Source organism: Typopeltis vanoorti, chromosome 8 (assembly GCF_054136105.1).
Source record: "Typopeltis vanoorti isolate ZY-2024b chromosome 8, IOZ_Tvanoo_1.0, whole genome shotgun sequence".
Lineage (NCBI taxonomy): Eukaryota > Metazoa > Arthropoda > Arachnida > Uropygi > Thelyphonidae > Typopeltis > Typopeltis vanoorti.
Genome location: NC_143556.1, coordinates 9,585,476 through 9,613,431, shown reverse-complemented (window position 1 = coordinate 9,613,431; position 27,956 = coordinate 9,585,476). Strand labels below are relative to the sequence as shown.

The window sequence follows — 27,956 nt, the reverse complement described above, 5'->3', positions numbered from 1 at the left end:
ATCGTTAAAAGCCAAACAAAACATAATAATAACAAAAGCTGATAAAGGCAGTGCCACTGTTGTCCTTGACAGGTCAACATACATACTGCAAATGAACCAACTAGTAGCCGATAACAACACATATAAAATGGTAAATTATAACCCAACAAAGAGGATAAAGGAAAAAACAGAAAAACTATTAAAGTCCGTCACTTCATGGCCACCAGACACAGTTAAAAAACTCAAACCCCACTACGCCCGCCCCCCCAGAATATATGGGGTTCCGAAAATACACAAACAAAATGTGCCCCTTAGACCAACAGTGGAAGGAATAGACAGTCCCAATTACCACCTAGCCAAGAAATTAGCGGCAACACTCAAGGAGTTGGTAGGTCATTCCCCCTCCTACGTAAAAAACACACAACACTTTATAAATATAATCAAAAACATAACACTCGACAAAGACGACTTATTAGTCAGTTTTGACGTTTCTGCCCTTTTCACTAATGTCCCCATCAATGACACAATTCTCCTACTACAGAACAAATTTCCGCCCGACATTACGGCCCTCTTTGCCCACGTACTAAAGTCCGGTTACTTCGTGTGGCAAAACAAATTCTACCTACAAAAGGAAGGTACGGCCATGGGCTCACCATTATCCCCCCCAATCGCGAACTTCTACATGGAAACCTTTGAGCAAAGGGCTCTTGATTCCGCCACGCTTCGACCGACAATCTGGCTCAGATACGTTGACGACGTGTTCGCGATCTGGCCGCACGGCCGACAAACGCTTAACACATTCCTCAGCCACCTAAACAAACAACACGAACGCATACAATTTACCATCGAAATCGAAAACCAAAATTCGCTCCCGTTCCTAGACACACTAGTTACACGTCTTCCTTCAGGCAATCTATCCTTCACGGTCTACCGAAAACCGACACACACGGGCCAATACATACATGCGAATTCATATCACCACCCAGCACAAAAATATGGAGTCATAAACACCCTTAAAAACAGAGCCACAACTATTTGCTCTAACCAGCAGGCCGCCCTGAAACAAGAACTAAAAATCATTAGTGACACATTCATAAACAATGGCTATAACAAAAATACTGTCAATAAAATACTCTATAAAACCACAACAAAAACGAATCTAGACTACAGTAAAACCATAGCCATCCCATACATTAAAGGGTTATCGGAAAAAATCAACAGAATCCTACAACATTATAACCTTAATGCCACCTTTAAATCACCCACTAAACTTAAAACCATATTCGGCTCCTCTAAGGACCCTCTCCTCCCATTAGCACATCCTGGAGTCTATTGCATCCGCTGCACCTGTAACTTACCGTACATTGGTGAAACAGGACGGACAATCCCCATACGCAAAAAAGAACACATTAGACACATTAAATATAACCATTATGGTGAAGCAGGCCTCTCAGACCACGCACTCAACACCTTACACCAAATCAACTGGAAAAGCACCTGCTCCTTACACCGCACAAAACATGGTGCGAAAGAAAATTTAAAGAATCCTGCGAAATTCTGATAAACCACCCAAATATCAACAATAAAGATGGTATGAAAATTCCAAGGATCTGGATGGCACACATTCAGCCAACCTAATTTGAAAGATTCAACACAAGTCAGGACTCTAGCCAATCTGCTATTATTAGAAACCATTCCACTCCAACTGGCTGGAATGATGTTAATATAATGTTAATATATGTATATAGTAGACAACACAAATAATAGGACTTTAGCGTTGATGTATAATTTTTTTTTTTTTTTTTTTTTTTTTTTCACCAGAGGTCAGGCCAACAATTGTGGTAGCGGTTAGTCAGTGTCTTTAACGAACCAGTATGATTGTAGTATAGCTTGTTTCCTGTGTATATTTGTATGCTCCAGAAGATGACCTTGACATAAAGGTCTAAACGTCGAATTGTAAAATTTTAGTAATAGTAAACTAAAGTTTTTATTCAAACACGGTAGTTGTCTCCATAATTTCCAAAAATGCATTCGGATCACCGTGCAAGCCTAAAAGAAAGTAGGTTCAGGAAGTTAGAGGAAGTCAAGGAAAAGAAAGCATATCGAAACTTTCTGACAAGTAAAGTCAGAGTCTGCTTTTAGAGAATACAGAGAATAGCATATGAAAGCAAAGCGGTATGTAAAATTAGCTAAAGAAGTCATGAGAAAACTTCAGTAAGAACACGGAAAATAAATATCAGGAAGGTGGCAAAATATTCTGGAGGCTATTGGGGAAAAAAAAAGTTTAGAAATGGAAGAAAAAGTACTGTAAAAGGAATCAGATGATAAAGGTGACAAAAACGGAGGATATTGTAGATGTCTGGAGTAATTACTTTGAATGTTTGCTAAATGAAACAAAGAGTGTCAGTAGAATGGTAGAAAATACCAGGAATACATATCCATACTTGAAGTAGAAAAAAAAAGCCATCAAAAACTGAAATGTGGAAAGGCAGCTGTAATAGATGAAATTCAAATAGAAATGATCAAACATGGAATATAAAAGTTTTACAGTAGCTGCACTGCACAATTCAGAAGGCCTCCTCATAAAAAAAAAAAAAAAGAGAGAATTACAGAGCTATTTCCTTACTGAGTGTTCCTGATAAGATTTATGCAAATTACTTGAGAAACAGCTAAGAAAAATTGTGGAAGGGAAGCTTGATAAAAAACAAGCTGGATTCAGGTCAAATTGAGATTGTCCATATCAGATTGTCGCTTTAAGACAAATAGTTGAGAAATCTTCGAAACATAAGGTTTGTATGCAAGTTTCATAGATCTGGAAAAGGCATACGATAAGATGTAAAGAGATAAGCTTTACAAGTATGCTACAGTTAACGTGGTGCACAAGTCTGTAAGATTCCCAGACTAAATCTAATAACTGTTGTAATAAATATGGATGAAAACCAGCAATAAAAAAGACAAAAGACAATGAAAATAGGCAGAAATATCGAAAACATGAACTGTATCCTGAATGGAGAACCTATAGAACTAGTAAAACATTAAATATTTCAGCACAATTTTTAGTGAAGATGGCAAATTAAATATGGATATAAATAGAATTAGTAAAGTTGGTATGGTAAGAAGTCAGCTGAATAAATTGAAAAATTAGTCAAAACACTAAATTAGCGATATACAAGACAGTGTTCAAACCAATTTTAACTTATGGATCTAAGAGCTGGGTTAGAAATAAAACACTTGAGCAAAGACTAGAGACCACAGATATGAGTCCAGAGAAAGAGAATGATAGATGGCTGAAGCTCAAAAGAAATCTTAGCAAGGTTGGGGCTTTCTATAACAAGTCTTTGGCATCATTCACGAGAAGCTTTATATGACGAAGGTCAGCACAAGGTGGATGCCCTGACTTCTCTCAATTCCGAGGGAACATTGTGTGACATGTTCCTACAAGTTTTTAGAGTTTTGCCAAGGGAATCAGAGAGAAGTGCTGGAATTCACTGTCACCAGGGAGGAAACCATGGTGTTTTATTGTGATCCTCTTTCCAAAAGGGAATCCATGGAGTGGGACAAACCAGGTGAAGCACCACAGAGAAAAGCCAAGCAGTCATGTTCACCTGCTTCATGACAATGCTCCAGTCTCCATACGGCTATTGTTGCGAAGGCTTCAGTGAAGGACTGTGTCTTCCAGGAAATTGAACACCCACCCTACAGCCCAGATCTAGCACACAGTGACTACTACCTCTTCTCAAAAATGAAGAAAGACCTTAGAGGAAGAAAATTTGCATATGACTATGAGGTAAATGATGCAGTTTTTGTACTTTTGTCTGCAAAATGGCCTAAAACTGCATATATCAGAAATGTTAATTCAAAGATGTGAAAAGTGTGTTGAAGTAAAGGCAGATTACATTGAAAATGTGACAGTTTTCTTCTTTCTATCACCTCTAAAAGTTAGTCCCAGAAACTAATGGAACCATACTCGTATTATCAGAGCTAATCTCAGATGGTATGGTCACTTAAACAGAATGGAAGAGGAAAAATTAGCAAAACAAGTGTTCATTTCCCAGATGGCAAGACCCAGAGAAAGACCAATATGTAAGTGGATTGCTAAAAAAAAATACTTTAGAACAAAAATATAAAATCTGATAATGATGGAGTCTTGACAGTGAACAGATCACTCTGCATAACATCCTGTACCCCCCCCCCCCACCCCGTAGCCACTGAGAGTGGCTATGAGAAAGGTGCCGAAGGAGAGTAAGACTAGTATTGTAATGGTAGAATGGAAAATGTCAAACTATAGGACAGTTTGTATTTCTTCTGCAGTTAAGATTTTGGAGAAATTAGGGAGAGACTGTATACAGCATTGAGATACGAGTAATGTTATCTGTGATATATATATGGATTTAAGGAGTCCTCTTGTTTTAGTAATTAATTGCATTTTATGAGCCTTCATAGCTCAGTTGGTATAGCTGAAGCTCTTTAATCGGAAAGACCTGGATTCGATTCCTGTCATTAATGCGAGGAACCTAACCTTTATCTGGTCTTTTTCGATGAAAGGCAAGTTAGCCAGTCTCATACGGAGGTAGGGGGTTTTTCACCTGGAATCTGGTTTTTCATCCCCCAGAAAAGTTAAACCAGCCCTCTGAGCACATGCATCTACAGACATAGGACACACTAGAAGGCATATGGCTAACAACCTTATGAAGTCCAAGAATACTTGGAAAGGTCATGGGCACTTAAGTGCCTGTTAGGACTATTGATAGGATAGGAATTTCATTTTATAATAAAGTAAAAAGAGCAGTTGAAGGCATACATTTTTTTTTTGTTTTTGCAAAAGGCATTGGAGAGGATGCCCCATTAACAGTTCATAATTAAGTTATAATATATGGGTTTTTGGATATCAGGTTAGTGAATTGGATTGGCTGTCTGAAAGATAAGTTGTGTACGAGGAAGTCAGAAGGTTACAAGTGGAATCCCTCAGGACTGGGACCCATATTGTTTAACCTTCATAACAAAAATATCAAGGACACTATCAATGAATTGCAGGGAGATACTCAGTTGTTTGCAGATGTGAAGCTGAGAAGGGTTATTAGTAATAGTGTCAATAGTCCTTCAGGAGGATTTGAATAAACTGGACAAATGAATGTGGGTATCAGTTTAATGCAATTAAATGTATGGTCCAGAAGTTTGGAATCCACAAATGGGAAGCTGCATATTCTGCTGAAGGAATATTGAAGGAAAATCATCACCTTGTGGTGATGACTGATAGAGACTTGAAGTTTAAGGGACATTGCAAAAGTGAAGGTAATGCAAAAGATTGCTGCATTACTAAGGACAGTGACCAGCAGGGACATTAGTATTATCACCGAAGACCTCATTGGAGTCAAAGACTCATCTAGTTTCCTATAATTTGGTTGAAGACATTACATTATATAAAGCCCTGATCAGACCACACATGGATTACTGTGCTCAGATTTGGTCACTAGAACATGAAGTAGATAAATAAACTAGAGAGAAGTTTATTTAGAATAAATAAACCATGCAAAAGGCAGATAACAAAAATGATATCAGGACTGTACAATGTTAGCCATGAAGATTGAAGACATGCCAAGGAGAGTTTGGTTGAGGAGAGGCCATATGATAGACATTTAATTGTTGAGAGGTAGTTACAGGATTGAAACAGTTCTTTCAAATGATAGATCAAAAGGAAAGAGCAAGGAGCCACACCTGAAAGTTACAAATGGAAGTAGTGAGTAAGAGGGTGAGGAGTAGCTTTTTTTTTTTGCATGGAAGGTGGCTGGACCTTGGAATGCATTGCTTGATAGAGTAGTGAAAGGACAAACTGTGAATGAGTTTAAGGAAAAATAGGATAGACTATTTAAGATGGACCTCAAAGGTGAGTCTAATGACTCCATTGAGGGGGGGGGGAGAGTCCCAAAAATATCCAAGTATGTAGAGGATCATTTACAAATCTGATAATCCTTATTTCAACCAGACCAACAAAACTAGTCATTAGTTCATAAAACAAGTTAATTCATTTACTGATTTGAGCACTATTTGGAAGCATAAATATTATCATGAAAGACAGCAAGTTATCCATAGAACTAATTTATACTGGAATGGCTTTTCAGCTGAAGGTATGATGAGCATTCACAATTAAATCATAATTGGTTTGATGAATGTTAAAATTATCTCAACTGTTAAGCATGTATAACTAAGGAGACTGCTGAATTTTGTGTTAGGTCATGATATATATACATTGCCCTACTGTTTAGTATAATGCATCATTAGTTTTTTTTTTTTTTTTTAAATGGATATTTAAGATCATTTACTAAAATAAGTTTTGTACAAAACTTTAATTTCTGCATTTGGCTTTAAAATAATTTAAAATAATTCACTTTAATATCCACTTGATTTATATAATTTAAGATCATGTTCTTGTGAAATTTAAGTTTGCTGAAGCATATTTTATTAACTGTTGCAATTGATTTCAAAATTAACATGTAAACTTATACATCATTCGAATAGATGGCAAAACTAATTTTGCATTGAATATTATCAAATGAAATGAAAATACTGAAATAGTCCCTCCCCTATGAAATGAACTGCAATCATAAAATCTCATCTTTATTCCCACGAGAAAATAGTAAAAACTTACGTGCTTAGCTGCATAATTGAAAGAGGCCACAGTATTTTCCAGAACATTTTCAACTCTAAGAAGAAAAGAAACGTAATGATATCTGTAAACAATTTATCTATGGTAAGGTTATACTATATTTAAATATGGAAATTGAATTTGTTCTTCCACTTTTGAGGAATGCTTGATGGTTTGAAAAGGTCTGAACATTTTGAGTATATAAAATATATTGAGATATTGCCAGTCAACATTTTACTTTCCTAAGAAAATGAAGTTAACTAAATCAGTGCTTCCCAAACTTCTGGATTTCAGGGCCCCTTTGGAAACATTAAAATATTTCATGCCCCCTCCCCCCGAAAAAAATCATAATATAGACATATATTGTTATAATATTTATTGTATTTATATTCAACACAAAACATACACAACAAATACTGCAAAAATCAAATGCAAATATTACATTTTAGCATCTTACATACACTTTTGACATGGCACATTATCTCATATTTTTATATTTTATATTGTTATTGTACATTTGCAGACAAGCACATGAAACATAAAACGCTTAGTAATAAAGAAAGAATTAAAAACATAAAAAAGAATTTTAATAACAATTTAATGTGATGGATGTGTTTCAATACTGCTACACAAAAAGTCAATATCAGGTGAAATATTTGAAACTGCCAATTCTTAGATTTCTGCTTTGAAATGAAACTTATATGAATATATTTACTAACAGAATATATAGAAGCACATATTTACTAACATTCATTAAGCGCAGAAATATACAGGAAGCAAAATTTGTGAACCTGCACCAATGTGTGATTTTTTTTCATTAAAATATAAAAATAACGAAAAAGAAATAATAAATAATAAAAATTAAATACGTTTCTTTTAACGATAAAGAGCCAAGAGGCTATTTTTCCGGCGGCATAAATTAAGTCAAGCCAGGTGATCACTTACACCTGGACTCGCCGATAGTTCTTTGGCATGAAACCTTAGATTTCGATCTCCGAGTTTCGTATCCAGCTTTAAAATAATGAGGTATTTATTATCTCCTTAACTTAACATTTCTTTTAAGATAAAAAAAAAAATCTACTTAGTCTTAAAACATTTTAAATTTGTTTTCATTATTTCAAAGCTCCCACCTCAACAAAACCCTTGGCCCCTTAGGGGGTCGCCATGACTCACAGTTTGGGAAGCGCTGAACTAAATAATGTAAAGCAACAGAAATTTGTATAAACATTCAAACCACTTATTTCTAAATATCATTCTCTCTAAAATCACGCAACAGCTGCTTATGTTGTATGCTACTTTCTGAACAGAATTCAAAGATAAGTCCAAATGGCATTTTCATTTTTGAACTACTACCTATCCCCCCCCCCCCAACCCAACACACACACCCTTCAAAACATATATTCCTATTATATAAATCAAATGGATATTAATCCAGTATTATTTCAAGGCCGAATGTAGAAACTATGAAAGAAAGTTTTGTACGAAAATTGACCAGAGAGAGAGCTTATGGGAATACGCTTGCCGGCATTTATGAGTTGCCTTATAGGAGACATGATCACTAGCGAAAGCATCCATATATTTGCCTTCTATTGGTCCATTTTGATAAGGTTCCACTTTATTTTATCAATTTATTTTGCTTTCACAAGTTGCTTTGCATCATGAAAGTCTGATTCCATGGAGGTCAGATGTCAATAATAATAATAGCACTCTATTTACTAAAACAACTCCTTTGTTTTGTGTGTTCTGCTGTTCATCTCTACTACCTCACAAATCAAGAAAAATCAAGAAAATTAATAATTTCTCAGTTACATAAGTTAGGGACCAATAATGAAAAATACTAGTATATGATACAGCAGGCAGTATGAGGAATTGAATAAACTGTTAATAAGACTCATGCTTGATATATCAACCATACATTTTCAGAGAATGTTTCAAGGAGTTGAAGCAACATAATTTTTCAACATGAGTCTTAGATCAGACTAATTTCCAAAGGAGTGGAAAGAGGGGAAAATTGTTCCATTTCATAATGGAAGTGATAAAACTAAGGCTTCAAATTATATGCCATTCTTTGCGTATGTGTGATTGGTGTTAAAACTACTTAGCGAGGAGTAAGATTCAGAGTTAGGTTAACTGCAGTATTCACTTTGATGGGCAGCAATGGTTTTTCTAAAGGGAAATCCCATTTCAGCAATCTACTCTGTATAACAAGACAACATATTGGCCAAAGGAAATGAACACACAGCAGTAGATTTAGAGTTTGCAAGGGCTTGATTGTTACATGACAAGCTGGTAATTAAATTGGAAAAAGAATGGGGATAGATTAGATTGCAGAATTGGTCATCAGATAGGATATCAATTAATATATTAGTAGTATGCTCCAAGGATGTTTTGGAGCTATTACTATATATTAACCCCGCAGATGCAAAGTTGGGCAATAGTTAAGCTGATGTAGAGAGCTTGCAGGATTATATGAATATGCTGGCTGTGTGGTCAAAACATAATGGATGTCAATTTAATGTGGAAAAGTGTAAAATTATGCATTTAGGGATACAAAAATTACAAGCTTTGTACCACGCTGAGGAGGACTGTACTTCAGAAAACTGATGAAGTCGGGGATTTGAGGGTACTAGTAGATAGAGAGCTGAAGTTTAGAGGACATATTGCTAAAGTTGCCAGCATAGTTCACAAGATTACTTGGTTATTGAATATCAACAACAAGCAGAGATAAGGGCATTATCACTCTTATTGATAACAACCTTGATACAACCACATCTGGATTACTGTACTCAGGTCTGGTCACCTTGGGAATGAGGAAATGGAGAGGATCCAGAGGTGAGTGACCAAGATGGCAAGTAGTCTGTGGAATGCTATGATGAAAGATTGAAGTTTATGAATTGCAAAAGTAGATTGATAAGTAAAAAGGGGGATATGATAGAAACATTCAAGTTACTTAAAAGATTTTATAGGATTGATACAGGGGAAATGTTTCAACATTGGTTGGAGGAGGCAGAACAAGAGGGCATCCCTGAAAGTTGGACAAGAGTGTGGTTAGTAAGAGCATGAGAACTAGATTTCTCTCTTGGAGAATAGTGAATGAACGAAATGTGTTGCTTGAGTCGTTTGCAAGTGCTTTGTCTCTTAATGGTTTCAAGGAGAGGTACGATAGATATTGTGGAAGAACCAATATATCAACACTGAGTCTTAGGACTTCATGGAGGTGCCCATGCAATAATAATAATATTCCTCATTACACTCCTGGCGAGTGTGTTTCTACTACAGTGCTGTCGCTTGCTTGTTTCATTTAGCTATAGCAGTGGTACTATCTTTCAAAGTAATCACTCCAGACATTTAGAATATCTTCAGTTCTCATGTCACATTTATCACTGCCATATATTCTTGAATCCCTCATGAATTCCAAGTATTCAGTTTATTATTGTATACCATTTCTTCTGCCTAGTTTATGTTATGGTTAGTCTCCCAAATAATCACTTGTTTTGCACTTGCCAAACAGATTTGTCTCAAAATCTACCCATGACCATATATATATTCTTGGGCCAATAGCAACATCAAACTAAATATCCTATGCACCTCTCATACCATATGCTCTCAAAGCCATCCATTTCCTTCTCATTCTCAACTCAGAGGGCACAATCTCTAACCATAACTAAAACACTTAAGGAATTGAACAAAGTAGTTAAGGATATAAATTAAATTATACTTTAATAAATACTTTCCGATATTTCGGCAATGTCACGTTGCCATCTTCTAGAGGAACTTACAAAAAAAGGTACGTGCACGTAGGCACTACAACACAGTAACTGGGAATGAAGAGATGAAGCTATTGTTCTCCTAAAAGTCCTGATGGTGCCCTCTAGCAGGCTAAGTAGGTGTTCTTGGCTGTTGGGCTGAAGGTCTGCTGATGTAAGCCTCCCAAATTTGGGGCAGTCGCATACAACCAAATTTGTTGAGGTTTGGAGAATTTCTTAGGGCTGAGGCTGATTCCATAAATAGTCTTTCGAATTTGTATTTGCTACAGTGTATTACTGTAGCTTTCTTCCACCGTATTCTGTGGCATGTATCCAGAGCATGGTCTGCAAGACCAGAATGGCTGTACTTGTGAAAACGGATGTAGTCCTCGTGTTCAGAAATTCTGATATTCGCTGTCCTGCCTGTTTGGCCAAAGTAAGTTTACAACTGCAAGGGACCTGGTATACACCAAGTAGGTCTAGGGGAAGTGATTTGTCTTTAGTGGAGCAGATAAGGGATGCCAATTTTCTGTAAGGTTTGTAACAGGAGGTCAGGTCATGGATTTTGGTAATCTTTTCTGAGGTGCCTCGGATGTAGGGAATGGTGATGGATTTAGAATAATCCTTGTTGTGGAGTGGGGGGGAGGAGATCTGTGGTTTGTAGGGTCTAATATTTTTTGGATTATTTTTTGGGGGATAGCCATTGGCTGAGAAAGTGTTGAGGATGTGATTTAGTTCAGTGTTTAGGGCCACGTCATTTGAACAGATTAGTTTAGCCCTGTTGTATAGTGTTTTCACCACTCCATATTGTTGGTGAATGTATCTGCCTGTATGGGTGGGTTTTCTGTAAGCTGAGAAAACCAAGGTTCCATTAGGCTGGCAGGTGACTAGTGTGTCTAGGAAAGGGAGGCTGTTGTTTTCCTCTTTTTTCAGGGTGAATTTGATTCTGGGGTGTTGGTTGTTTAAGTGTGTTAAGAAGGAGAGAAGTGTTTCAGAGCCATGTGGCCAAATAGCGAACATCATCATCAATGTAGCGAAGCCATACGGTTGGTTTTTGTGGGGCAGAGGCTAAGGCTTTTTCTTCAAAGGTCTCCATAAAGAAATTGGCCAAGGGTGGGGAGAGTGGTGAACTCACGGCTGTCCCCTCTATTTGTTTGTAGAATTTTCCCTGCCCAACGAAATAGCCTGAGTTCATTGTGAACTGAAATAAGGCTGAGATATCAGGAGAAAATTTAGCTTGGATTAGCTCTAAAGTTTCCTTGAGTGGAATATTTGTGAATAAAGAGGAGACGTCAAAGCTGACCATTATGTCAGTAGGTTGGAGTGTAAGGTTTTCTATGCTGGCTTTGAAATGGGCAGAGTTTTTTTTTTTTTATGTATGATGGTGTGTTGCCAGTAGTGTGGAGCTCTTTGGCCAAATGTTTAGCTAATTTGTATGTGGGGGAATCAATGCCATCCACTATGGGATGTAATGGCACATTTTCTTTATGTATTTTTGGGAGTCCGTAAATACGGGAGGGGGGGTATAGAGTTAAACGGCGTTAATCTGTTGGTCACTTCTTGGCCTGTAGAAGTTACCATACATTTGATAGGGAGGTAAGTAGCCCGATTTAATAGAAGCGCATTCAGCTTACCTGTGTAGTCATTTTGGTTAAGTACTACAGTTACATTTCCCTTATCCGCTTTGGTGATAATTCTTTATTATTCCTCATTTCCTGTAGAGCTTTATATTCCTTGTTGGATATGTTAGTTTTTGGTGGTCTTGCTTTGGAGAGGACAAGCTACATCCAGTCTTACACTGTTGGCGACTTAATGTGGAAGGTGGAGGATTCCGCGTTCGACCTGGATCATAATATCCTCACTAAGTATTTTATTGGGAGCAATGGCGAAGTTGTGGCCACGTGAAAGCGCATTGAGTGCTTCAGGCTTCAGGGTGACTGAAGAAAGGTTGATTACGGTGTTGGTAGCAAGTTTTGGAAAGACGGTAGAGTTTTTTTTTAATTTTAATTTTTTGAATTTTTTCATCTGTTGGCCTCGTATTTTTTCAAATTCTTTGTCTGCAGCAGTACATAAGACGTCATGTAAAATCGACCAAAGTTCATGGTTTAAAGTGCACGAAAGCTCATCTTCGATGGCACGAATAGCTTCGTTAATGTCCGCTAAGAGAAACCGCGTGGTGGTGATTTGTTTGCGTAGCAACGTGTAGCTAGCGCGGTTATATATTCGGAGAGCTTTTTGTGAAACAAAACGGTGCTTGAATTTTACACAGTTCGGGATTACCTTATTATTATTTTGTAAGTTCCTCTAGAAGATGGCAACATGACATTGCCGAAATATCGGAAAGTATTTATTAAAGTATAATTTAATTTATATCCTTAACTACGTTGTTCAATTCCTTAAGTGTTTTAATAATGCATAACCAACATATAAGCCTGTCTACGAGAACTAACCATAACACTATCGCCATTTGCTTTATCATGCCAAAATATGCAATATCACTCAATTTCTATCCTGCCAGGCCATCTTCCTCTATCTCAAGATTATACCAATAATCTTCCGTGTTTCTACTGCACAATCCCCAACAGCAATCTTGAATCTTTTGATACACAATCCACACTACCTCTTAAGTCATTCATATCAAACATCACTATCATCTCATCCACATTTGATCTGTCTTCACTGCCCTCATCACACTATCATTCCTCTTGGCAAGCATTTCTTTACCATTACTCTGCACATCCCAAATCAAATCTTCATACATAAAACTGGATGGCACAACAAATTTTTAAATTATGTTCTTTAAGAAAAATGACAGTTGGTATCAGTTTTGATGGGCTGAATAAAAATCAGTTCCTGTATCTGTTGTAAAGAAAGTATAGTATATATAAAAAAAAATACTGAATAACTACAATGACATATGTTATGGAGTAAATGGATTTATTAAAGAAAATATGCTTACACACAATATGTACATCCACAACTACCAGTGGAATCTTGGCCAAATAAAGCATTAATGACAGTAGATTATGTGCTCAAAATGGGCACATAATCTACTGTCGTAGTGTATGCAAAGATTCTGTCATCTTGGAGAATAAGAATTGAGGCATCTGCTGGACATATTGTGTAATTTTATCCCTTAGTTCATCAAGGTTTGAAGGCAGATCATGGTGGAATATCCATTCCTTCCTTCAACCTAGGCTTGGACCATTTGCTCTAACACTCCATATGAATGAAAATAATGTTCAATAAGCATCTTTTCTTCCAATGTCAATACCACTGCTATAGCTAAATGTAATGATGCTGCCTCTATACGTGTTCTTCTATAATTGTGCATGCAGTCGAACAGCATTTCATTGCATGTGTATTGAAGTTAGTACTGTTTTATTTTATAGTACCATACTATACAATAAAGTCCTAAAATAGATAAAATTTTAATAAAAACTGAAGCATAATAGATATGATGGGTTGCCACACCAAAAACTGGTTGCCAGACTGAAGCAGATGGGAATGGATAAATCCACAAGATTGCAAGCAGGGGTTGAAGGGGAGGGGGCACTATCTCGAAAGAGGAAAGTCACTAGTGGTGTGCTGCTAGGGTCAGTTTTGGGACAATTGTTATTTAATTTGTATATTAATGATACTGAGATAGGTTTAACTGGTGATATATAACTGTTTGTAGATGATACGAAACTGAGGAAAGTGATGAGGAATTAAGCAGATGTTGCAGACTTACAGGAGGACTTGAATAAATTGTATGAGTGGGCAATAGTATGGAACTGTCAATGTTGCCAAGTGTAAGGTTCTGAAATTTGGTAGATAGCAATTGGATGCAAAGTATAAACCTGGTGAAGAAAATGTTAGAGGAAGTTGAGGAGATAGATCTTGGAGTGGTGGTGGTGGTGGTGGACAAGAATCCAAAATTCAGAGGTCACATTACACAAGTTGTGAAGACATCGCATCATATTATGACAATGATGCTGAGGACCTTAACTTGTAGAAATGAAGAGGTTCTGGTTCCACTATATAATGCCTTGATCAAGGTCTCATATGGATTATCAAGCACAGATTTGGTCCCTTGGTTTTCATGATAAGGATATGTTGGAAAGAATTCAAAGAACACTGACTCTTCTCAAGGAATATGAGGACAGATTGTGGGAATGTAGTTTGCAAAGCCTTGTGACTAGGAGAAGAGGAGATATGATTGAGGTATTTAAGTTAGTAAAGAGTTGTTACTGGGTTAATGTGGAAAAAATGTTTCATAAAATGGGAAAAGGGGGGATAGAACAAGGGGATATACCTGGAAACTGTATAAGGAGGGTGTGAGCAGGGGCAGAAGGAACAGGTTCCTTACACAAAGAGTGGTTGGTGAGTGGAATGCAATGCCTGACATTGTGGTGAATGCAGATATATTGAGTTTAAAGCATGGGCTTTGTGTGTAACAGTGTTTGCCTCTCTTGATGAGTCTAGACTCCATTGAGGTCTGGTGTCAATAAACAACTGCATAGGCTGTGTAGAAGGAGTAAATGCAGATCTACAAACTCTTCAATCGTGTCAGAGACTACAGAGAGGAGTATACAAAAAAAATCATGCAGGTAACTTATGTCCATACATGAATGATTGATATCAAGGGCCATATAGCAAAGATTGCAAATGCAACTCAGGATTACATTGTGTGTATGTACACACACACACACACAATTGTCCTGTCCTGAAATTACTTCAGGTGCAAATTTTGTTTGCTTACTACACTTGAATAAAGGATTAAACCAAGAATAAATTTCTTGGCATCTTTAATTTATAATGCCTGAGACAGTTATCTCTCAAGAATTCAAGAAATTTATTTTCCTTATTCCCAAATGCTATCTCTTCATTCCAATCTATACTGCCATAATTAAAAACATCCATAATAATTACTCTTTCTTTGTTCACTAATCCAAGTTGTTTACACATTTCTTCATCACCACCCTCCACATTTCTGGGCCTGTAGCAACATCCAACTAAATATGTCTTCCTGTCAACCTCCACATTATACCACACTGCCTCATAACCAGTCACTATTTCCCTCTTTCATGTCTACCTTATGTGGACATAATTCCCCTGCTATGATCAAACATACTCCCTTCCTGTCCTTTCTATCCTTGTGAAAAATACTATATATCCTTCTATTCCCTTTAGAATATCATCATCACTCAACCATGTTGCACTTATTGCAATGGTTTTGGGCCAATAAATGCAATCAGTGAAACTGTTTCATCTTGCCTTATTTCTGATTCTTCTGATATTTGTAAACAAACAGTAATTCATCTTTAGGTCTATAACCAGTCCTAACGAAGCCACTTGTTGGTTGCGATTTCTCCCCCACCACCTACCCAATCACCTTTATCATCACTTACCAGATATCTGCTCGGTCTACTACCCCACCTATATCACAATATACTCAATCTTCATACACACATATTCACTGCCACTTTCAACATCCACTCTCCTTATGCCATGTCTCCCTGTCCACCCGAGCTCCCCCTACTTTCCTTGTTCCTCTTGCATTCCCATTCTTTCTTCATCTCTCACACTACTGTTTTCACTACCAAGCACTTCTGTCTCTTTAATACCACTCTCCTGATTTTTTTCACTTCATCTCTTGAACACATTACACACTGTATTTCCACACACTATGCTTGCATCCCACAATACTTTCTCTAATGCACTCGCTCAAAAGCCATTTAAATGCAACAATCATGCCTGTATAATTTCATTCTTCCCTCAAATACATGCTATACATGTGTGAGAAGTGAGTACAAACTGTACTCCCATCTCACACAGCTCCACTACATACCATTCATGATTTTGGCTCTCCGTCGCAACTCATCATCATACCTTTGCAACATACTGACAACTTTTACCACTACACAGTTATCTTTCACTCTTCTCAATAACCTCTTGGTATTTGTCCTCACATGCTCCTTATGTCCACTTAGATCATTTGTCATTAAATATTTTTCTATGATCTGTCTAAAGCAAAGAATCTGATCTCTGATCCTTACCTTTCCTAAAACCTGAATCGGGCATCTCTGCCTCAATTTGCCTTAATCCTATTTAGCATGATCTTCAATAAAATTTTGCTTGCATGAAATATTCAGTTTTATAGTTCTTGCATGCCTTCATATCACATTTCTTATGTAGTGGTATGAAAACTGACTTCTTCCAGTCTCTAGGCAATGATCCTGTCTCCCATATCATTGTAATCAGTCTATGAAACACTCTTATCCTTCCGTCCCCTGTGGCCTTAATTAACTCTGCTGGGATTTCATCTGCACCTGGGACCTTATTGCTGTTAAGCTGCTTAATTGCTCTTTCAACTTCATGCCTAAGTGGAGGAGGTTCCAAAATCAAAATTTTCCTGGTTAGAAGGTTCCACATTTTCTTTATCCACTCTGCTGTACAGTTCCTCATAGTATTCTTTCCATCTGTTTTTGATTTCCAACTCTTCTGTTAGTAATGATTCATTCCTGTCTTTGATGACATTCAATTTAGGCATAAACTTGTGCTTTAAGTTACAAACTAAATAAAACATCCTTTTATAATTGTGCCTTATCATCTGGAACTCGATTTATTAGTATAGAACTTTTTCTTGTCCTGCTTGACTTCTCTATGTAATCTCTTGTATTCTTCAGTCCTTGTCTCTTTGTTTTTCCAACCACCTTCTTTTGATTAGTTCCCATGTTGAATCTGATATCCATGGGTCTCTTGGTCTTCTTATTGGGCGGAGATACTTCTTCGCTGTATCCTGTATTATCACCTTGACTCCTTCCCTGATTTTTTCCTGATTGGTCTCCAAAATATCATCCAACCGAGTTGATATATACCCTCTAGGGGTGTGCATTAGGAATTACTCTAACATCCAATCAATCTAGTGGGATGTGCCTGACCTGGAAGTTTTTGGAATAATAGTCTTACTTTGGCTCTTACTAGCTGATGGTCTGTACCACAATCTGCTCCAAGACAAGTATGCACATCAGAGATGCTTGTTTTCCACTGCTGGAGAGCCAGGATGTAATCAATCTAGTGTCTTGACCTATCAATGTTAGATGTCCAAGTATAGGTCCGTTGTGGATGTTTCTGGAAGCAGGTATTGGTAACTAATCTGTTAGCACAGGCAAATTCCAACAGTCTTTCACCACGGTGTGTTAGGTTCACCCAGACCAAACACGCCGCACTCCGGCCTGACTCTCATACTCTTTTCCACTTTTGCATTTAAGTCCCCTAAGATGTACAGTATGTCTCTCCTTGGTAGGAAGTCCAAAACAGTTTGTAAGTTTTCATAGAATTCCTCACTCTCCTCTTCAGGCCTATCTGTGTGGGGTCAGTAATACAGCACTATCATATCCCATACACCCCTAGAGGGTATATATCAGGAATTTGATGATGAGATACTGCAAACTCCAATGTCAGTATAGTATTGGTTTAGTTTTTTTTTCTTTGTTCAATAATTTCTAGGTTGTAACTGAATATAAATAAACCATCATGTATTACATCTGCAATGTTTTTTTTAAGTTTTATCACATTTCAGCACATACATTTATTAGTAGTATCTCTCGGATACACGTGACCTAAGCTGCAATTTTTTAGACTGCAATCTTCATAGGGTTAATATTTAAAAATGGATTTGTGAAAGAATTTAATAGTCAGATAATGCAATGCAACTAGTCTCATCTAAAAAAAGGTATTATCAGAGGTGGGAGGCAGAAAAATGTCTTTAGGATATGTTATGTGTAAATATGTGTAATATGATCTGTAATTTCATATTTTATTATGCCCACTGTAAAAATTAACATATTCTTATTAGTATGAATACCAGAATGTTCTCTCAATGAGATAAAAAAAAAAATCTGTTGATATCCAAAAGACCAGTAATAATGAAGCTTCCAGTTAGGTGGAATAAGTATTGTGATGGCCAGCTAACTATTAAGAGATAAAACTTTTAGGATACAAAAATTCCTTTCAGTTAAGCCTTGCTCTCCCTCTCTCACACACACACAGCACTGTGTTAGATTAAAAGAGAGTCAAATAATACAATATTAAGATGGAATTAGTAAAAAAAAAGTAATGTTTAACAGCATGATCACTTGACTAGAACTAAGATGAGAAATAAAACACTGATAGAATGGAAGCAAAAAAAATTAAAAAAGCTGTTGGTAAAAATGTCACAATGAAACTACTGCAGGATTAACCTTACAATGATACAGAGTGACAATTATTCATAGTAACCCATACACTTGAAAAGTCAATTCTGTGAACTGATAATGCCAGTTGCTAGCTGATCTTTTTCAGCACAGGGTGACTGGCCATTCATTCCTATGGAGCAATTAACTTATAAAAATCAATGAATTTAATATCTCTAAATACCTACACACATACCTTTGATAGAAAATAAAATGAGATCAAGAATAGTCATATCAGTCATGGTATTTTAATTATCATAGAAAATAAAATTATAAATATACAAAAATATGTATACATTGAAAAAAAAGCTTACTTATCTGTTCTTCGAGAATATCCAGCTCCTCTATGTCCAACATCTAGTCTAATATTTTGTTTCCAATGTTTAGCATAAGTAATACTACAATCACAGGAATGTCCCTTAATTGGCTTCACGATCAGATATTCAACTGATTATAAACAAAATAAAATTATGAATACTAATTGAAACATTCATCTACAAACCAATCACAAATGCATAACATAACTACAAATGCATAACACTTAGTACTTCCCCCCTAAGGATCAATACTAACCAGCCAGTTGCCCTATAGGTTGTTGCCGATTTCCAGTAATTGGCATTGTACAAGAACCTGCAGTTTCTCTTAGATTGCTAGGTAGAATGTAGCAAAATCCCATATGTTCAGAAATTATTTCATTGCTTGTGTAAAAGTCTACCATATAAGCCTAAAAAAAAACAGGAAGTTCAAACTGTTTATAATTATGTTACATCATATTCTTTTAGTAAAAAAAAAACTATCTAAAATTTATTAAGTTGTTTATTCTGAGCCTATACATAGTACCACACACACACAACACACTTAATTTTTAATTTAGGACAGATTACCCATTCATGCAAAAGAATTAAGTATCTTTAAAATTTAGTCATGTAAACATGCTGACAGTCTACATTTTTCCCAATACAGATTTATATAAGAAATATTTTCATAAGTAACTAAATATTTAAAATTATTTCTATTCTCAGAAATAATTTCTGCACCAAGAAAAGTTCAGGTATATCTCTCAAGCCTAAACCTTTCTTTAGACTGGTGGCTTACACGTTTACTTGAAGATCAAAGCTGGAAAAAACAAAGAAAGATTAAAGGCATTGGAGCTTGCCTGCCATTCTTCACTCTTTCTAAACAAAAGTTCTGGATAACTTGACTAAGTGGATTCAAAGAGCATCTCATCTGAATGGAGAATGACTGGTTAAAGGATATGCAGGTCGGAAGAAGAGGTACTGCTTTCTATCTCTTGAGTCTTCTCTGATTAGGGGGAAGAGGACACTTGCTGTCCTAATTACCCCAGTACTCTGCCTGTAATAGTAAACAAAGACTAGTATAATATTCTGAATACATTGATTCAGTGCTGTATTTCAACCATGATGCAGAAATACATTCCATCACTCCATCAGGCTACAAAAGATCTAAGCTACAACCAAATTTAGATTAACTCAAATTTATAAATTAATGAAATTTATAATCATCCTGATAATTTAAATTAATCTAAACATTAAAAATTTTCAAAGTGACTTATAATAAATCAGAAAATCCAAATAAAGGTTAAAGCCTGATACAATTTAGTTCTTTCATATTGCAAGTTTCTGTATATTGTTTCATCAAAAATCAGAATGAATACAGTCATTAGCATACCTGTTGTGCTAATGAAAAAAAAAAGTTAAGCAGATTTATTGATAATTGTCAGATGTTAATATATTTAGAGAGTTCAACTTCCAAAGAAACATGTATTTGGATTATGAAGAGAAAAATATTTAGCCTTGGTCTTTGATAAGCACAGGTAATGTAATTTCATAATTCAGAACAAATGACAACTTTGAACTGAGGGCTGGTTGTTATGCTAATCTCAGACAATTCTAATTATAGCTACACAAATCTTTAGGTAGATAATTACTTGAATTAGACACTATAAATAACTTTCATGAAACTAACCTATTATACAATGTTTCTGAAAGTAAGAACATAAGTTACCTTCATAACTCTGCTACTAGCACGTTCTTTCTTGAGGTTATATCAGTTGCTCTAATATCATTTTGTACTAGGTGTTTATCAGAACTTTCCAGACCCCCCCCCCAAAAAAAAAAGCTATTTACATCTAATAGAGATTTGGTCTCTTTTATAAGGAATGTAAAAAAGATCAACATGATCAATAGCAGAAGTTAAGATCAAATTTTTGGATGGTTATTTATAGGACAAACATTAGCACAACTCATCAAAGATAAGATTTTAAAAGTTTATAAGATGAAAACTTGTCATTTAAAGAAGTTTAAATATGCATCCTCTAAGCAAGGAAAAAAAAAAAATGCCATCAACTTGCCTACATGTGGTGGATAAATCTTTATTGAAGTGTCGTCACTATACCACGTACTCGTGCAACTCGAAACTTCAATTCATAGAGTTGTATTTTTCATTATACACAGTGCACATATTCCAAATTGGGCATTATATCAGACTTCAACTGCAACCATAAGAAGACCAGTAACTTTCAGTAAGTTGAAAGTTACTGATCTGATTATTCTAAAACATCAAAATGTTTGACCTTTCATGGCAATGTATATAGATCTTGGGCGATACTAAAAAAGATTGTATTAAAATATGTCTTAAGAAATTAAAACAACCTGATTTGAAGTTTATGAAATCGAGAAAGAAAACTTTAAATGCTATTAGATATACTCATTGAAGATATCTAAAATTCAGTACTATTAAATGACAGCAATCCTACCCACAAAAGAATACACATTTACAGCATCCCAGTTATAGGGATTAGATGAAGGATCAGACAAGGAATATTAATGTTTCATGAGACAGCGAGTAGTTAGAACGTTTTAAACTTCATTGAGAGAGATAACTGACAGTTGGTTGATATATTAAGAGATTAAGAACAATGAAGAAACCAGATTCAATTACAGATGAATTAGCATGAAAGTAGCAGCATAAAGCTGTGTGTAAGAAGAGCTCCAGATTCAGATAAGTTATTCTTGAAATAATTAGTATAGGAGTGATTGTTTGAGTAAGAGATGCTATAAAAGTTATGCGCTACTAGTATTATTAGTGTGTGGGATATTTTGCTTAAACTTAATTATAAATTCGTCGTTTTTGGACCTTAGAGTAGTAACCGGCAGAGGAAAGACGGTGGCGGCTTTGTCAGGACATGACTTTAACTTAGACTTCAGTCGTTTCGTGAAGTGGGAGGTGTGCTACTTGTATTCTTTTGATTACATAGATGGTTTTTGTGGACATTTAGGGCTGATGGAAGAAGGGTATGTGCGAAGTGTGAGCTAAATGAGAATTTGATGACAGAAAGTGTTAGTAGTGAGAATGTCGCAGGAAGAATATGAGTACTCGTTCGAAAGAGAAGCATGGTGTGAAAGAAGGGCAAAAAATTGTTAAAAAATCATTGAAAAAGAAAAAGAGCGATTTGAAAACCGTAATGGATGGTAAAAAGAACAAAAGCAAGGTGAATGTGGCAGAAGGAAACAAAATTGAGAGAACGAAAGAAACCGGAAATAGTGTGATGCAAGGTTCAAAAGTATGAAAAATGGAAAGAATGAATGAAAGCGAAAGTTGGATGCATGGGCTGAAAGTACAGAAACTCAAAAGGACGAATGAGAGTGAAAGTGTGAAGCAGGAGCCGAGATTTCAAAAATTAGAAAGATTGAATGATAGAGAGAATTTGATGCGAGATTCGAAAGTTGAATTCGGTTGGATGAGGCAAGAAATGAAATGGATGCGGAGTGAAATTAAGAAAATTCGGGTGAAAATGATTAAAACAAATCATGTAGGTATGAAAGAGTTAACGAAAGATGAGCGAGTGGCATTGTATGGCGACTCCATTATTAAAGGTGTGGTGAATGAGAGGATGCACAAGATATATTTTCCAGGCAGTAAAATGAGTAGAGTGATTGAGGCATCGGATATGAGGAGGGAGCGAGCAAAGGAGTTGATGGTTTTAATAGGTACGAATGACTTGACAGAAGACAGAGCATGTCAGAATGGATATCAGGAGGCTTCTTAGATGGATAAAATAGAATAGTGTGACAGGAAGGGTAGCATGCATGTTGCCTAGGTATGACTGTGGTGAGATGAGGCAGAGAACAAGGATTATTATTACGGGCAACTCCAAGGAGTCGACAGACTCATCAAGGGAGACCCTAACATCATGTCACGAACAACTATTCAACATTCACAGAATATCTATCATACCTCGCCTTGAACTCATTCACGATCATGGCACCCACAACAGACTCTGGCAGCTTATTTAACTCATTCACCACTCTCCAAGTAAAAAACCTAGCTCTAACACCCTTGATAACCACATTCTTGCCCAGCTTCCATGTATGGCCCCTAGTCGTCCTCCTACTACCAGTCCAATTCTCAAAAATATCTTCTGAATTAATCTTATAGAAACCCTTCAGTAATTTGAATGTCTCAATCATATCAGCCCTTTTCCGCCTATCAACCAATTTCTGCAAACCACAAATCTTCAACCTGTTCTCATAAGGTTCATTCCATAGACCTGCTATCATCTTGGTCACTCGTCTCTGGATCCTCTCCGCCTCCTCCTCATCAAGAAGAAACCCTGGTGCCAACGCCAAAAATCTTGGCACAGTAGTCTAGATGGGGTCTTATCAAGGCTCGATACAGAGGAACAATAACTTGTCTCTGCTTGTTAAAGTATTTTTCAGACCAAGTGATTTGATGAGCTGATTTAGCCACTTTTTCTATGTGTCCCCTAAACTTCAACTATTATGAATGATATGTTGGTTGAAATTTGTGAGGAGAGGGGAGTACAATTTGTTAACATGCGGAATGAGTTTGAAGGACGAACCGGACTGTATGGGAGCGGTGGACTGCATTTGAGTGGTTATGGTGTGAATCGCTTGGAGAGACTGTTGCTGGAAGGTAGAGACGTGAGTATAGAGAATGAATCAGATCAAGGGGAAGTGATATGGAAGAGCAGGAGAGATTGAAGAGGTGGTTATGAATGAGGAAGTAAGTGGCATGAGTATGGAAAATAAGAAAATGGGTGTGCACGATGAACAGGGAAATGGAGAGGCTCATGGTGGACAGGGGTACACAGCGTGAGAAAGGTGGATGCTCCAAGAGGATGTGAGAGCATGTGTAGACAGGAGAGGAATAGGATGACCTGGGATCAAGAGGAAACAGTTGGAATTGAAGCAGGTTCTAAAATGAATAAGCAGAAAGGGAACTGGCCCCAGTCGAGCATGGAAAGATCACATCAAATGAGTGGTATCAGTGGAACTAGCTGTAGATATCCAGGAATGAGCTGTTGTGTTTATATACAAATGCTAGAAGAAGGCAGATGAAATGGTTGCACTAATTGAGTCTGTTCACCCAAAAATTGTTGGAATAAGTGAGACATTAGATGAGGATGACATCCTGACAGGAATAGAGATCAAAGGGTATGATGTGTTTTGTGAGGATAGAAGGGGTAAAAAGAGAGGAGAGGCTATTGATGATAGAGAAAGAGTTATGTCCATACAAAGTAGAGATGCAAGAGGGATATAGTGTCAGTGGTTTTGAGGCAGTATGGTGTGAGATAGAGGTGAATGGAATGAAATACTTGGTTGGATGTTGTTATAGACAGGAAATGTGAATGGTAGTAACTATGAAATGTATAATGAAATTAGCCACGCAAATAAGAAAAGAGTTATCATTATGGGCAATTTTAATTATAGCAATATAGACTGGAATGATGAGATAGCAACTGGAAGGAAAGAAAATGAGTTTCTTGAGTTTTTGAGGGATAACTATCTCAGACAGTATGTAACAGAGGGCACACGAGGATTGAGGATCTTGGATTTGGTCATCTCATCAGAGGATGTAAAAATAAATGAAGTGTCAAATCACCCACCAATTGGTGAGAGTGACTATGATGTGATTACCTCAGTGGTTGTCAGCAGTGTGAGGACCTCTGTAAGAAAAGGGTATATGTGGAACTACAAGGGGGGTGGGTGATTATGAAGAGCTCAGGAGACAGCTTGTAGGTGTAGCATGGAATGAGCAGTTAGCTGGAAAAGAGATCAATGCAGCTTGGGGGATTTTCAAAAACTATCTAGTAGATGCAATGTCTAAATGTATTCCAAGGGCAAGAAGGAACGTGCGAAATGGATGAATAAAGAGATTAAGCATGCGATACAGAGAAAAAAGGCATTATGGAGGCAGCATAAGAGAAATGGAAATAAATTCCATTATAACTACAAAGACTAGACAAGGCGGGTGACTTGGTTGGTGAGGGTAGCTAAAGAGAAGTATGAACAGCAGTTAGCTAATGAAGCCAAAAAGAATCCTAAGGAGTTCTTTTGATATGTAGCCAGCAAAAGAAAGAATGATTATGGAAGGATGACATTGATTGGAGAAAATGGTATAAAGACAGCTGTTGCAGAAGGTGTGGTGGAGATACTTAAGCATAAAGTTCATAAAGGACTTTCAATCTTGTGAATGCGACTTCATGGAGAGATTGAGAGCAGTTGATGATGGGGAAGAGAGACTGACTGTAAGTGAGCAAGAGGTGTATGGGGAGTTGAGCAAACTAGATGTAAATAAGGCTGTGGGACTTGATAATATATCACCACGTATTCTGAAGGAATGTGCCAGGGAGTTGACGCCGGCCTTGACATATTTTTTTAATACGAGTCTTGCACTTGGTCAAATTCCTAAGGAGTGGAAGGAGGGCAAGATTGTGCCACTTCATAAAGGAGGTGACAGAACTCAAGCATCAAACTATAGGCCTATCTGTGTGTCAGGTGTTGTGGTAAAGTTGTTGGAGAAGCTTGTGAGAACTAGGATCCAGAATTGGGTTCACAACAACGATATTATCTTTGATGGACAGCATGGATTTGCTAAAGGAAGTCATGTTTTAGTAATCTACTTACTTATTACAATAAGGTGAATGTTTCCATGGACAGAGGAGAAGGATACAAAGTAATATACTTTGATCTTGCAAAGGCTTTTCATAGATTACCACATAAGTTGATAGTCAAACTATGGAGTTGGATATTAGATTGGTGCATTGGATTGGAGACTGGTTATCTGATGGGTATCAACAAGTTGTGTATAGGGGAGCGATATCCAGAAAAGGAAAGTTATTAGTGGTGTGCCTCAGGGGTCTGTTTTAGGGCCATATCTGTTTAACTTGTATATTAATGATATTGATGAAGATTTGGATGGAGATATTCAGTTGTTTGCAATGATGCAAAGTTGGGACGAACCATGAAGAGTAGAGAGGATTTTGTGGCCTTACAAGAAGACTTGAATAAATTGAGTGATTGGGCACGGGAATGCGAGTTCAATGTTGCAAAATGTAAGATTTTAAAATTTGGAAAACAAAAATGGGATGCAGAAGTTATGCTTGGTGAGGATATATTGTCGGAGGTGGAGGAAATAAGAGATCTTGTGTTGACAGTGGATAAGGATCTGAAATTTAGGGGACACATAGCCAAAATTGTGAAGACAACACAAAGGCTTCTGGGAATGATGCAGAGGACACTAACTTGTAGAAGTAAGGAGATTCTTGTTCCATTGTATAGGGCTTTGATTAGGCCACACATTAACTATTGTGCCCAGATTTGGTCACCTGGTTTTCAGAAGGATAAAGAGATGTTGGAAAGGGTTCAGAGGCAACTGACTAAGGTAGTTTCTGACCTCGGGAATGTCGAGTATGAGGAAAGATTGAGAAGATGTAATTTGCAGGCAGAGTCTGGTGGACAGGAGGAAGAGGGGAGATATGATAGAGACCTACAAGTTGGTAAGGAGTTGTTATAGGATCAATGCTGGAGAAGTTTTACAGAAAATAGTGGGAGATCAAGGGAGAACTAGAGGTCATCTCTGGAAACTGTATAAAGAGGGTGTGAGGAGGTTTTTTTCATGCAGAGTTGTGAATGATTGGAATGCCTTGCGTGAGAGTGGTATCTGCAGAGAATGATGAGCTGTGTGTATAAAAGGACCTCCTAAATGAGTTTTTGACTCCATGGGGGTCTTGGGTAATAATAATAATAAAATGAACAGTAAATATTGTGCACAAGAGTGAAAGCCGATCAATAAGAAGTCGTTAATTTTGTGGATCCTTCAATGTTGAAGAAAGTAACAATTCACTCAAATTCCAGAAGCATGAGCAAGATTTGGGACATGTAAAGTTTAAGTTGTTAGAGAGATGTAACTCTGAATTTTGAAAGCTGCTACACCAAAAAAAAAAGCAATTGCAATTAAGTAGAACTTTAAGTATTTCATTATTATATATAGTATACATGAAATAAACAATGGACAAAAGTGGAAATTACCATTATTCCATTTGCAATAATCCCATAACAGCAGTCTTCAATGCCATTCTCAAAATGAGATTTGCAATTGAGAGAGAAAATGCATATGCATACCAACCACAATACAAATATAGCAAGGATTGGGATATTAATAAGTGTCAGAGTGATGGTTGTGGAAATTTAATGCACAAAGCAGCTAAGGACATGAGAGTTTAATCTTTGCAGTTCACTCAATCTCTGCCACCTATGTATGTTGTTTGATCAGGATGTCTGATGGGAGACAAACCAGAGTTGAGAGAAAACCTTACCACCACTGTATGAGACTATGCAAGTTTTTTTTTTTCTTTTTCTAGCTTCTAGATAGAGCTTCAGGACAGATATCATTTAAAGGCATATCAGTGAAGATGTCAAACTGTAAGTTTATTTTTTTTTTCCTGTCAGCAAAGAAATTTTTGGAGGCCAAGAAAAATATCAGTTGGATTATTCTGGTTGAAAGTTACTATAATGCCAACAACTGCCATGCATTAACTACATGAATGATAGCAGAAACAAACACTAAGAAGTTCAACAGGCAAATGCAGTCCTGGACACCAATTTACTGAAAGGTCAGAGAGCAACTAATGGCTAAACATTTGACTTAATTCACAGTATTCCATTATTATTATCAAGCGAGACCTCCAGGGGGTCAGGGATTCATCGAGGGAGGTCACATACTACATGCACCAGTTATCATACTTATTCTTGAATTCATTCGCACTGCTTGCACTCAACATCCAATGGCAATCCATTCCAATTATGCACCACCCTATGAGAGAAATATCTAGCCCTCACCCAACATCTTAGCAGCATTCATTCTCAGCTTCCAAGGATGCCCTTTTGTCCTTTCCCCACCCTCCATAAATTGAAAAATTCCATCAATATTTTAATGATGGTGGCAAAGTGTAAAAATAAATTCATTAAAGCAAAGACACTGCATGTCGAGAAAAAGAAACTGGTCTGATTGCCATACCACTTGAATCCATCAAATGCAAAACTA

General features: G+C 36.8%; 1 protein-coding gene across 4 annotated transcripts in view; it reads right to left on the bottom strand.

Moving 5' to 3' along the window:
* The window catches only part of LOC150103721 (glycerophosphocholine phosphodiesterase GPCPD1-like), a 284,138-nt gene that overhangs the window by 110,480 nt on the left and 145,702 nt on the right, over positions 1 to 27,956 (bottom strand). For all 4 annotated transcript variants that reach the window (XM_090397125.1, XM_090397127.1, XM_090397126.1 and 1 more), the window contains 3 exons: positions 19,161 to 19,311; positions 18,902 to 19,034; positions 6,626 to 6,680 (listed from right to left, as the gene is read on the bottom strand). In XM_090397125.1, coding sequence (XP_090253251.1) covers positions 6,626 to 6,680; positions 18,902 to 19,034; positions 19,161 to 19,311 — 339 coding nt within the window. The remainder of the gene's footprint in view (positions 1 to 6,625; positions 6,681 to 18,901; positions 19,035 to 19,160; positions 19,312 to 27,956) is intronic.